The sequence below is a fragment of the Diadema setosum genome, chromosome 22 (assembly GCF_964275005.1).
Source record: "Diadema setosum chromosome 22, eeDiaSeto1, whole genome shotgun sequence".
Classification (NCBI taxonomy): domain Eukaryota; kingdom Metazoa; phylum Echinodermata; class Echinoidea; order Diadematoida; family Diadematidae; genus Diadema; species Diadema setosum.
The window spans coordinates 16400890-16415078 of NC_092706.1; the positions used below are offsets into that span (position 1 = coordinate 16400890).

The window sequence follows — 14189 nt, forward strand, 5'->3', positions numbered from 1 at the left end:
CAGCATGGGATCACTATGCAAACATGTACATGCAGTGGCGGATCCAGAGGGGGGCGCAACCGGCGCACGTCCCCCTTTATTTTTTGTTAAAAACAAAAGAAATAAAAAGAAAAAAATGAAATGAAACCCGGAAGTGGCACCAGAAATATTAGTCACGCCCCCCCCCCCCCCTTTACAGAATTCCTGGATCCGCCCCTGACATGTATGTACATCTGTACAATGCACATGTGCTGAACACATTAAGTGTGTTCAGCACAGACTCTGCAGAACAACAAAGAGAATACATGGATAGCATGAATTCAATTTTAAATGTTTTGTTTTTCACGTTTGAAAGCAGCAAGTCAAAAAATGGAACCTCGTATCTGATCAGACTGCCTATGTGTTTCTTTATCAAAATGCACCAAAAATGTCCTTGTTAAAATTAGAATCTCATTATAATTGAGCTCATTGTCACCAAACCGTTCTGCCATTGGTTTACACTCAAAGGAAAATAGGACTAATGTTATCAGCTTGTTAAAAGTGGTTCCTTGTTTCAGGCAAGCTCATTATAACAGGGTTTCACTGTACTGTCAGATTTACAGTTCTTTTTTTCAAAAGTATTGGGATGGTTACCATTCATGTTGTATGCAACAAAAGGTAAAAGAATGTTGCTGTTTGAAATAAAGAAATTTGCAATACATTAGATGCTGACACATTATTGTTGTTGTTTTTTATACATAACTCTGGTCATTTTATCATGACCCTGTTCTGCTTTTTCTCATCAATCTCATCATGTTGTAGACCAATGCACATGCAATTAAAATGATTCGCATTTGAAAAGAAATTTCCCTCCCTTGTGTCTGTTCAATTACTTAAGATCCAAGTTGCATGTATGTAAGATTTTGTTCCACCACCACTTGTATTTGTTCATGAAGAGAACCAAGCATTGGTTTACATTTTCCACATCTTGATGAGTAACATGACCCCCCTCACTGCAACTCTGTCAACCTCTGGCGTAAGATCAGCCCTGACAACTGATATGATACAAACCATTTCAAATCAGTTGTTGTGGCATGCTCAGAAGACCAAGGCTTGAGTTTCAGTTGTCAGAGCCAATTCTGCAATGTTTAGTATAATGCCCAGTTATGATTCATGAAGATCAGGGGTCCTGCAGCCTCTACTTCAAGAAGACCCCTCTTCATATCCAGCTGACAAGCACCAGCTCTGATTTCCTTCACTGGCAGTGCAATAGCTGGTACTGACAGGTACTGTCTGGCCAGCTTAGCCAACTCTGGAAACCTCCCTTGATTGACCCGCCACCAGTCCAGTGGACAGCACTCATGTCTCAGCATAGGAAAGTTGATGTAGTTGGTAATCTCACTGTCAGTGTCCTGACGCTCCTGAGTATATTCCTCAGTTCCACCGAACAGACACAGGAATGGGGACAGGTCCTGAGAGTTGGAGTTGGTTGTGCCATCAGTTCCTCCAACTTTAATGGTACCAAGAACTCCCTTGAGGGCATCAAACACATCTCCTTTGTCCTCTTCAGCAATGAATTTCAGTTTCTTAAATCTTGGATCAAGCAGAGCAGCAAGCATCGGTATGGATGAAGGGAGAATGGCAGTGAGATCCCACTTTTCCCGGGTTTCCTTGCCAATGGTCTTCAGGAAGTTGTCCATGGGTGAGTTCTTGGCATGACTGGAATCTTCACAATGCTGGAGAATGCTGTGGACCACTGGCAGAAGACATGACACAGAGCCTGTCTTGTCCTCGCTCATAACTGTCAGTGCTGCCTTCAGGATTTGGAGGGAATTCATCAATAACTCAATGAGAGCCCATTTCTCTTCACTGAGGTACAGTTGTTTGTTCTTGATGTCTTGATCGCCGACTTTTTCAATCTCTTCCTTGAGGGCTATCAACTGCAACAGAGAGAAATGTTATAGTGACACTATGTAACATGTCCAAAGAATATAGATTTTAACTTCTGGCCTACAATGTCATATTCAACAACATGCATTCACTTAGAGAATAGGCATTAATGAGTGTGTTTGCAAAATGTTCATGTTAACTGAGTGGAAATTATACACTTGTATAGTGTTCAGTTTGGCCCACATATTTTGGGGGTTTCTGCAGAATCAACCGAAATTGTATGGCAAAACAAGATGCACAACAGTCTAATCGATTTTTTTTTAAACTTCTAGTTGCTGATACTTTTCAAGCACATTACTTTTAATGTTATGCTCTTCATTCCAAAATGCATTCAAATGAGAATGTTACCAAAAACCCTTTAAAAAGATTCAATCTAATATCAAAATTAATTGAATGAGTTTTCAGAAATTGAGCCATAGCAGTCGTCACAAAATGTAACTTGAAAGAATCATGCATATTTTCAACAACTACTGGCCTAACAGACTTGTATTTAAAGGGATGGTATAGTATTGGTGGAGATGAGAATTGGGCTTTTAACATTTTGTGAGATATCACGAAACCACTTTTGTTAATAGTACAGACCATACCATTCTAAGAGGAATTCAAACTTTATTAGATGAAAATTGGTTTTGGAATGGGTAACACATCCAAAATCAAAGTAAAACAAAGCACTCATATATAAAAGGTGGGTTCCACCTTTTGTTAGGATCACTCTGTTTTGGATATCTCATCCATTTCAAAACCAATTTTCATCAGGTAAACATTGAATTTCTCTTGGAACTACATGTTCTTTCATATTTGATAAAAGGTTTCTCATTATCTCACAAAAAACAAAACAAAAACAAAAAAAGTTAAAAACCCGAAGTTAGGTCTCAGCCTAAACTATACAAATCCTTTAAATTCTTCTTTTCAATTAGAATTTCTCCCACTGGTTAATATGGTTCTTGATTTGTTGACTGGAGTTAAACTTTGAACTTTGGATACTGGAATTCACTGTCATTGTACAATAACAAACCTTCATCAGCATATTACAAGTGGCTACCCATGACCCCTTGTGATCTTGCACCAGTTCCACCTGGTGAGTAAAGCCATCCACCTCCTTCATTTCCTGAAGGATGCGGCGTGCCCCGTCATCGTGGATCAGGTAGTTGGCTAACTTCCCTGCCTTATCAATCACATCCCTGATCTCTGGTATGGCAAATGCTGCCTGAACACACATGTCCAGCTTTTCAGCAGCACAGCTCATGCTTTCACATGCCAACAGGGTGCCGATTCGTCCCATCTGAGACTTGAGCATGCCTTGACGGTACACAGTCCCCACAAGCCCCTGCAAAGGCAGGTTGTACATAAGCAGGAGGCTGCTGATGCAGTTGCCAATTTCATTTCCAGTGACACGGAGCTGGCTCAACTGCTCAGTGCCAAGCACCCAGCTCTTGCGCTCCCACTGGTCATTCAGGTAATGGATGATGACTGTCATGTAGCATTCTTGATCATTGTTCCTCCACAAATCGTAGACCACAGAGTAGTGTGGAGCATCCTCTGCAAGAGTGCTCATGAGTTTCACCTGTAAGGAGTATAAAAAGTGGTTGTTATGCAAAACAAAAACAAAAACAGCACTCTACAAAATCCAAGTATGTAAATATGTAAGAATGGAGTTTTAAAAGGGGCAAAAACAAAAATAATACTGCACAGCCTTGCTTCAATTTCAAAATCGTACAGAAAGAAAGTAGATGAAACACATTGAAGCTAATGGTGAGTATGTTGTTGGGTTCTGGTCCACATCCACATGCTCGCCTACACATAACCACTACCAATTAAAGCAGCCAACTACATACAGTATATGCTAGTTGTTCCAAAACGAATACAGGTTGCTAAAACATTGTGCTAAAACAAGCAAACAAACAAACAAACAAAACAACACATTACTAGTGAACAGTAGGTCATTGGTACCATTAGCAAGAGCTTCTCATACACTATGTACATTGTATTGAGCATCAGGCACCTACACGAGTGTGGATTTGTTTTTTTGTTTATGTTTTTGTTTGCTTGTTTGTTTTGTTTTGTTTTATTTTTTGAGCAGCCATATTTAGTACATTGCATGTACATTCTTCTGATCTGGCAAGTGGGACAGGTTAATAAAGCCCCTGCAGTGCAAGAAAAATGTTTACAAAATTATGAATTTTGAAGATTCATGATTTATATATAATCCTTCATACCGCAAAACTTTGGTTCTTTTACTTTCAAAACTTTTTACCTGTGAATATATCAAAATGTTTATTGCAAACAGTATTGTTCACAGTTACAATACCCACATACATGTAATAATTTTCATCTGTTCAAAGTTAATTCGGTTTACACAAGAAGATCTTCCCTTCAGCTTTCCCATTGTTTGGAATTTCATACCAAGTTAGTGTTAAGTTTCCTGTTTATTTCACATTTCACATTGACTTAAAAACTAAATAATGCTTAATTTCAGACTGTAAGAGATGCATTGTATTTGTTGTACTGTATGTATTCTTATTTGAAATGGAAATGAAGAAACAAAAAAAAAAAATAATGGCATACAAAATTACACTAGTCGAGAAGACTCCCATAATATCTGACGCAGCCAAGTTGATCTTATTTGTTGTTGATTTTGTGTGTACATGTGTGTGTCTGTCTGTCTGTGTGCATGTCTGTGTGTGACTCCTCTGAGTACCTCCACAGACTGTCACAAAATTAATAAATACTGTCTCTATCAATTATTTCACTCACTTAAATCTGATGAGTATCACTTCAATTACTTACCTTGCCAGCTTCATACATGTTCAACAGCATGTCTTGCAACAGCTTCTTGTCTGGAAGAGGGTATGCTGGCTCTAAAAATTTCATTAACCCTTGGAACCCTTCTGACACAACAAAACTGAGTGGTTGCAGGCTCTGTACAAGCATTTGAAGAAGTTTTTCATGCACAATGGCATTCTGGTTGTCTGTGAAGCTCCTGTTCATACTGAACCGCATACGGAATGCAGAAAGGCCTGATGGCTGGTGCTTTGTTGACAGCACAGCACTCTGTGTTGCTGGGTTGGCAACCTCAGTTGATGTGTTGTTGGCAGTAGAGAGTGTTGGGTTATTTGATGTCGAAGGTCCATCTGTGCCTTCTTCCTCCTTCACTCCTTTGATTTTGGGCCTTCCACGTTTTTTTCGCTCTGCTGGCAATGAGCTTCCAACCATGGACTTGATCTTTCCTGGCTTAAATACCTTAGCTGATGGACCAACAACCTGTTATAGCAAATATCACAAATACAATTTATGAACAATTTCATCATAAGTTGTGCAAAGTCTATTCTAACAAAAGGTTGCAGGTTTTCAGAATATCAATTCACTTTCTGCTGAGTTCTATGGCATGCAGGATTAAGTTAAGATATAACTGCTTGACAAACAACTTACAATGTATGTACTACACATGCAAGTTTAACAGATCATCACACTAGTGTTGGCAGTTCAATAGGTCATACACAATGCATTGTATGAAATAGCCTAAATGATCTGCGTTACATGCCTTGCTTCTGGTTACTGTATATTTCACTACAGACTGTCTAACACCATGGGAGTTAAACCTTTGACTTTGGTGATAATCACTGGACATGATGCAATAGGCCTACCACACACCTTTCTTTCTTTTTTGTCTGAGACTTAATTTCAATAGGGTAAAAGATGCAATTCATGCCACTTGACTGAATGCAGAGTGTAGCTGTTTAACTTAAAGAGATTCCATGTCATTTTCATAGGCCTACAATCTTTATACAAGTTGTACACACATTGTATGCTTGCCTTTCAAAAGCAGAAAAAGAGACATTGCACCATGAACAAATGGTTAAATACTGTAAAGACAAAAATAATACTCTTGATACCACATAGCACATTCAGTATATTACATGTTACTTACCCAATATTGACATTCAAATGATATGAATGTGCTACCTGCCACCCAGTGTACCCTCATGTGTGTAGTGTGTAAGTTGAATTTTCACAAACAGCATGGTTTACACTAAAATTGAATTACATTCCTGAATATTCAAGTTGAATGAACTGAACAAGCAACCGAGATAGTCACAATCAATAAAATGGAAGCAGTCTCATCAAAGGAGAATGATATGGCCTACCTACGTATATTCATTCATGTGGATCGAGTGAATGCAGCAATAGCAGAACACACCAGTGAAGTTTGAGGGAAATCAATCTGTTTTGAAGTTAATGAATTTTTAAAAGTTTTGGTGTCGCCATCTCTGGATGAGAAGATTACAACAGTCTGTGACATCATTGCAGACAACAATCGATATTGATAAGAGAATTCCATAAAATTCCATTTTTAATGGAAAGAACAGACTACGACCTATTACGACATACGTACATAAGTCAGGGTAATAATATTCCCTTTCTGAAAGAGGCAAGGCAAACTGTATAACATATTTTTTTTCATTAATGAAATACGATAGAAAAATTAAAATATGTTGTCTCTTTGTGTATACCTGCTGTCCTGCAGCACACACTGTTTCACGTCTCATCCAGCGATGGTGGCACCAAAATTTTACAAAATCATAAATTTGGTTGAACGGATGGTCAGATTTCCTCAAACCTCACTGATGTGTTCGACCATAATTGCTGTGTTCACTCAAGTCACATATTTGGGGATTTGTTTTAGTAGCAGAAGTTTCCAATTCTTACTGGTCCCAGACCATCGGGACCAGTGACAGTGTGCAGTGTTGATCAACCAGTTCTATAAATGTACGTAATCTCTCTTGAATATAACATCAGGATAAAATTCAAAGTTGCTGATTAAATGATGAAATGATTCTGCACAAAAGTACCTCAGGACTTGTTGGATTCACACAGAAATTGTATCACAATTTAAAACTAGAAATGTCGCTACAGCGACTGGTTATACCCCCGCCAAACAACATTTCATAAGCTTTGGTCAAAACATTTCATAAGCTTTGGTCAAAAAACTGAGGAAGTAGTTAAATCCGCAAGATCTTTCCTTGATCTTCTGCCATTAATATGCCGTTACCATGGCAACGTACTTTCGGGTACTGTCGAAAAATGCGTCTTGCACATCTACAACCAAAGGCACACATCTGTACCAAGTTTCATGGAAATTGGGCAAAAACTGAGGAAGTAGTTTGCAACACAAAATTTTCCATCCTTTTGGCTCATAATATGTGAGCTGTTACCATGGCAACATACTTTTTGCCACTGTCAAGAAATGTGTCATGCTGACCTATATCCTAAGACAAACATTCAATATGAATTCCATGAGAATTGGAAGAACACTGATGAAGCAGTTTTGCCATGAAGCATTTTGCCCTATATTTTACCAATAACATGCCGTTACCATGGCAACACACTTTTTGCCACTGTGGAAATATGTGTCTTGCACATTAACATATTCAGATGAACATCTGTACCTAATTTCATAAAAATTGATCAAAAACTGTGGGAGGAGTTCGCGACGCAAGATTTGTACCCATTTTTGCCCATAATATGCCATTACCATGGCAACGTACTTTTGGGTACTGTCAAAAAATATGTCTTGCACATCTACAACCCAAGGCACACATCTGTGCCAAGTTTTATGGGAATCGGTTGAAAACTGAGGAAGTAGTTCGCGACGCAAGATTTGCAACGCACCGACCGCCCGACCGACCGCCCGACCGCCCGACCGTCCGCTGATTCCTATATACCCCCTTCAAACTTCGTTTGGCGGGGGTATGAAAAAAAAAAAAAAAAAAAATCACAATCACAATCACCATTCCAGGCAGCAGGTATTCAGAGCTACCAAGTCTCACGCATTCTGCGTGAGACTCAAGCATTTAGGGTCTGTCTCACGATCTCACGCATGACACCCATTTTTCTCACGCATCGGGTGAAGTCTGCAACTTGGGCCAAAAATAAGGCGCATAGCTCAAAGGATTAAAGTGATAGTTGCAATTGAAGGCATAGTTCCCTTTGTCTTTCAAAATTAGTAAAAGATAGTCACTTAAGTATGCACCAGATCGCATCATTAAGAGCTAATAATTAAAAAAAAACTCCCTACCATGGGAGGGCGGACACCCCCCTCGTTCGCGCGCGCATGCGCGCGACCGCCGAGACGCCGAGTCACGAAAATCTCACTCATAAAAATTTTTTGAACTTGGCATCTCTGGGTATTTACCCTACACACAAGCTCCTGCCAATCTTTTAAATTTCTTTTCTTGAAAAGATGATACACATTCATACATGTATGTGTGGTACAAATAGACCTTAACAAATGTGCAGTGTAGAAAGCCATGTTATCACAGCACCCTCATATTGTAGTTATCCACTTGACATGACGTACTTTGCTAGTTATCAGTTCTACAATTGCGATGCATCACATGATTTATATACCCATAAAATATTGTTATGTTTTATGGCACGGTTACTAAACTATCTGTAGCAGATCTGCGGCAGATCTGCAGCAGGCTGTTAATGATGAATATTCATAAGTACAATTTCAGGAAGAGGTTGTGGCAGATCTGCGGCAAGATTTCTACACATGCAGGTATGCAGTATGCGAGAAGTCTGCCGCAAGCTCCTCTCTGTGGCAGCATTCCCGCAGATCTGCCACAGACTGTTCCTGCCGCATACTAACAGTTAGTATGCAGCAGGTCTGCAGCAAAGCTTGGTTCTGCCGCGTACTACCGCTTACTCTTGCCGCAGACTAAAAAGTATGCTGCAGACCTGCGTCAAGTCTGCCGGAGATCTGCGGCAGACTTTTCTTTTTCTTATGGGTTCATTAACCAAGAAAGGAAATTTATTCATGTCGAGTGGATAACCCTGTGTGGATGTTGTGATACAATATTGTAATTGATTTTTTTAGGTGAAAAGGGGTTGTAAAGATGTAGTTGCCAATTATCAACCAAATATACAGTAATGATATCTTTGTATACCCTCCCCCCCCCAAAAAAAAAAAAAAAATCTGATGAGTTTTAAGTGATGACATATTGTCTCATTTGAAGAATGATCTATGTAGCATTTGTACAAGTGAACAGTCTAAGTTAAAAAAGAAATAAATTGCTACATATGTATTTCATTATACCTTAAAATTCAAAACTTTTATAAAACTGTGACATATAAATTTCAAGAAATGTCAATTGTCCCATTTTCTCAAATGTAGGCCTACACTTGTACCAATGAACATTTAAAAAAAAAGCCCCCCCCAAAAAAAAAAAATAAAAACAAAAATAAAATAAATAAAATAAATAAATAACCTTCTTTTGTCTTGGCTCAATATCATACTGAATGCTTGTATTTTGTTGGTAGTGATATGAATTTGTGGTCAGTCCTTAGGACTGGCAATTTTCTTGCATTATAAAATACAAAAATTATTTATAGAACAGAACAAATAAAGATTTTGGGACATGATTTTTCACTTAGTTATAACAGGAATTTCATTATATTCGTTAGTAACAGGATTGCACTGTACATTACCGGTATTCTTTTCATGTGCTTATCGAGAGTACAACATGTGTAGCTTCATTTCCCATTTTCCTCTCCCCTTTCCTCTTTCTTTTCCTTTCTCTTTAATGCCATTTTATGTAGCGTACGAGTACACGCGGGCATCACCATAGCTTTTTCGGGGGGGGGGGAGGGGGAGGGGGAAAGTGCGTTTCTTTCTGGTGCTACTTCCGGGTTCATCAGCTAACAAGCAAAAAACAAAAAGGGGGGCCATCAGCGCAACTTTCTAATTCCACTTCCGGGTTTCTTCAGCTGACAAGCAAAAAAAAAACGACAAAAAACAAACAAACAAAAAAAAAAAAACCAGGCCTCTTTCTTACCTGTGCATGTGAGGGAGCAATTAATGCAATGTGACCGATCAAGCCAATGAGCGGGACCATGTGGAGATTTTAAATTGTGTGTAAGAAAAAAAAAAAAAATTAGCGTTCGCACCAACGCACCCCCCCCCCCCCCCACAACCCCGACGCCGTGCAAAGCACTTGTGTAATGTTAGGCCTACTACTGTACGTTGCTAATATAATGGCTCCAGTAGAAACCTTCTTGGTTGAGGTGGGGATTCATGTTTTGAACATTCCTAACTGTTAGTGAGATAATATGATATATGAAAAAGCATGTAATTTTAAGAAGGATTCGACGTTCATTTGATGAAAATTGGTTTTCAAATGGCCTGAGATATCCAAAAAAGTGACAATAATAAAAGGCGACAGACCACAGACGCCTTTTACTAGGATCTTTTTGTTTCACCTTGTTTTTGGATATCTCAGCCATTTCAAAACCGATTTTCATCTAAAAAACTTTTGATACCCCTTAGAATTGCATGCTCTTTGACATCTCATAGGTCTATAAACGTTGGAGTGGTTTCTGAATATCTCGCAAAACGTTCAAAGCTAAATCCTCACCTCGACCAGAACTGTACACACCCTTATAACGTTACAAGTAACAGTTACAAAGTACACTGTATATAACCGGCCAACCCTAGAAGCGCTATGAATCCGTCTACTGCATACAATGTCCCATGTCATCGAGTTGATCCACAACTGAAGACCAAAGTCTCCACACATAGAGTACACTGACTAAGAATTTTGATTTTCCCACCCAGGCAGTGTGATTCATACTTTAATCGATCTGCATGGATTTAAACCATGTAGTCGATGTGTAGAAAAACGTTTTAACCTGTCAAATCGATTCCTACTTGTCACATGTACATTACCTCGAATTCTTGCATCGAATGCGCGGCTGTTAGATGGTATCGCAAATTTGTCGTTCCCCCGTGTACGCAAGTATCTTGTCGCAGAATTGACACTTGGCCCGTCGTGTTTCTCGGTTCAGTTCCATGAATTGCCAAACAGATGACCGTGGGCTGAGTATTTTGCCGCTCTGGCCAGCCGTAGGATTGCTCCTACGAGGCATTTTTTAGTTTTCTGAGCTCCCAAAAGTCTGGAAATCGACAAAATTTTAAGATTGAAATGATCGATCTAGAGTCGAAGTTGCACTGACGCTTATCTCTGTTTCGATCGGTCTGCAGGTACGCGTACAGTACATATAGGGGGAACAAGGCGGTGACACAATGGGGTCCTCATACGCGAGTCGCGAGCATGCAATGTCTATGCAGTTTTTGTCCCCTAATTTGATCGACGACAAATTGCGCCAATGACTGCGTACCCACGCAATCGATTCAGGAAGGTCAGACTTCATTTAGACTTTGATAACAGTCGTTTTCGGCAAAGAAATGTGACGTAATCTATATAGGATGTCTGCGGAAATATCGAGTTTTCATGGATCGAGGAGGAATCCATTTGTAATAAACTATGTACATTTCTTTCCTTTTTAGGTAATGCAATTGTCCAAATAGCATAAAGAACATAATGCTAGATAAATAGCGTACGTATGGCGAGTACTCGTAACTCTGTACGTACCATATCCAGTGATATCGGGCCAGAAACTGAATTTTCGAAGGGGGGGGGGGGGGGGGGGAGGGGAGACTTATGGCCATATACATGTTTTGTTTTGTTTTTTTTTCGTTGTTTTTTTTTTTTGGGGGGGGGAATTTCTATAATTATATAGCATCTCAACCTTTACTATAGACCCTTCAACACTGTTTCCCCGGGACTCCTCCCCGCTCTTTCACTGACCCTCCAAACTCTTTCACTTTCTCCTTGATTAACACACAGTTTCGTTACGTCAGAAAACCTCCTAAAATTACTATTTGTGAGCCTCCGCGCTCATAAGAATGTTTATCTACAATGCTATAGGCCCTACAGGACTGACAAGAGCATTCTTTTTTTTTTCAGGTAGCAGTAGACTGCATTTAAACTATATATCTTGGAATTCTCCATGTGTTGGACTTCGAATGTGAAGGAGGAGTCCGGAGTACGCCATTTATATAGTTCTTCAATGTTTTACTGTAATTGGGGAGTGTATTTTGACTCTGTTGGTAGCGCGCCCGCCTCCAGACCCAAAGGACCCAGGTCGATCGATTCCTGATCCCGAGTCTGGAGCATGGAGCTACTAAATTAGTAGCTCCGTGGTCTGAGCAACGTTATGTGTGTAATCATCACTTCGATCCCCATAGTAAGAGACAAAAACTATGTCCCCCCGATAGGTCATAAAATGGAGCAAGGTCCCGTGTGTTCTAGCCGCGGTTCAGCGGTGGGACTGGCAAAAGATGGTGTCATGAGTCTTCACGATTATTCGTGGTCCGGTCCGGTCACACTGGCAGCCAAACTTTCCAAACTTTTTGATCTTTGGATCGAAAAGTTTTGTATTAGTGCACGTGTGCGCAACGAAAAAGTAGATCGAGCGCGCCATCTGATGGCTAGTGATTGTGACGTAACAATGACACCTGTACAACACAATAGACCAGTTCATGATTCCACTTTGCTCATAAGCAGAAAAAGGTCGTTTTTAATGTACCAACAGGCATGTAATGATTGTTCATATGATCCTTATCGAAATGGCGTTTGCCAGCACATCCACCTGACAGCATGCCTAGCTGTTATTTGGCAATATCCAAAGGAAAAGGTTGTTATTGCCTTCAACACAAAACAATTAAACAGATGCCTGCTAAAATGTCAACTGATGGACTAGTCTAGTCACCTGGTCTAAACGCAAGTCCATTCTTTGTTTGAACAGGATTGATGAATCCAATCAATTATTACGTATAGCTTAGCATTACGCCGCTTTGAAAACGAGTGATTAAGCGCCTAACCAAATGAGAGAAAAGAATGTAATTTGTACCAATATGTACGTGAGCTAATTACTAACTGATTAATAGTCGTGCGCTTCGGAGGCACCGTCCGCAAACAAGTGGTGGACAATTGTCACGTGACAAAAAGTTTGTAGCGGTCACAGTATAGCAAAAGATTGAAAACTTCGGGGGGAGTATGTGGAGAAATATTTCAAGCTCGAGTGGGAAGTTTCGCTAGAAATTTCCCGTGAAGTTTCGCGGGAATTTTGCTGTCACACTGGCAAAACTTCGAAATCTTTAACGCAACTTTAACTCTTTCTGTGCCAGGGACTTTGGACAGTTTGTACAATGCTATAGAGTTTTCTGTGCCAATTGACACTCAAAGCACAAAAACGGTTAAACGTTTTGATCTTTTGCCAGTGTGACCACGGCTTCTTAGATGAGTCACAAGTCATGCATGTAAAAGATCCCGCTTCATTCATTCATCGCATGGATCATGCAGGGTGCATAATCCGGTGAAGTTGTACCCTTCACATTTCACTGGAGTACAAGTGAATATGGGCTATCAAGCCATCTTCTCAGATGAAAATACTGCTTTTGTGTCATGACGACTCCCTCAAGTGTAAACCATTAAATCAACATCTCTGAATAAAACATTCTGATTTGCCTCTGTCAATGGCGTAAATCCATACTGAGGAGTGGGGGGATGGTCACCATCACCACGATTACAAGCCCATAACCGGACCTGCGCAGCCTTTTTTTTTTTTTTTTTTTTGGGGGGGGGGGGGAGAAGCTTTGTGCCCCCCTTCCCCCCCCCCCCCACACACACACACACTTTACAGGGATCGGATGCCCCACTCTTTTGCATGAAATATAAAGTGGGAGAAAAGTGGCAGCAACAACATAAAGACTTTTTGTTCTTGTTGCTTTTTTTTTTTTTGCTTGTCAGACGACTTTCGGCGGAAAATCAGACCTTAAAAGTATGAAAACATTTTTTTTTTTTTTGGGAAATATCTGTGAGAGGGACCGGAACGACCGAACGGGAGAAGTGTGTGTATGGGGGGGGGGGGTATCCCTCTCCCACACGAGGAAGATTTTGCATTTTCAGACCTGAAATTCAGCGATCTGGTGCTCACTTGTGGTGAAAATTTTGTTCTGTTTTCTTTAAAAAAAAACAAAAAGAAAATGAAACATTCACAATATATTATTGAATGACAAAATCGTGGTATTTCAGCTTTTGCTGTGCGACATCACTGTGAAGGCCTACTAAATAATGGGGCCTATAATCGGCGTAGACAGGATATGATCTTAGGAGGGTGAGGGAACGAATCAAGCGAGGGGGGAGGGTATGGTAGGGGGGTTTCCCCCTCCTACCGTGAAATCTCTTTGCGTTTAAAATTTTGACATTTTTCAGTCCAAAAACTGCCGTTTGTAGCTATATTCTTCGCTTTGGAAATTAAGGGGGGGGGGGGGGCACACCAGGCGCAACTGCTGTCAATCACTGGCAGCAACATCAGGAGAATGGCATAGCAGCTAAATGCGAGCGAGCGGGGCGAGCGAGCTTGAAAATTTTGAC

At 40.2% G+C, this 14189-nt stretch overlaps 2 protein-coding genes across 2 annotated transcripts in view; one reads left to right on the top strand and one right to left on the bottom strand.

Moving 5' to 3' along the window:
* The window catches only part of LOC140245542 (NEDD8 ultimate buster 1-like), a 78425-nt gene that overhangs the window by 53486 nt on the left and 10750 nt on the right, over positions 1 to 14189 (top strand). The gene's annotated exons all lie outside the window — the stretch shown is intronic.
* On the bottom strand, positions 165 to 10836 carry LOC140245541 (E3 SUMO-protein ligase ZBED1-like). Its single transcript, XM_072325107.1, is given in 5 exon segments — positions 165 to 1898; positions 2924 to 3472; positions 4696 to 5169; positions 10637 to 10698; positions 10701 to 10836. Coding segments are annotated over 5 exon segments (2013 nt in total). The 3' UTR covers positions 165 to 1106.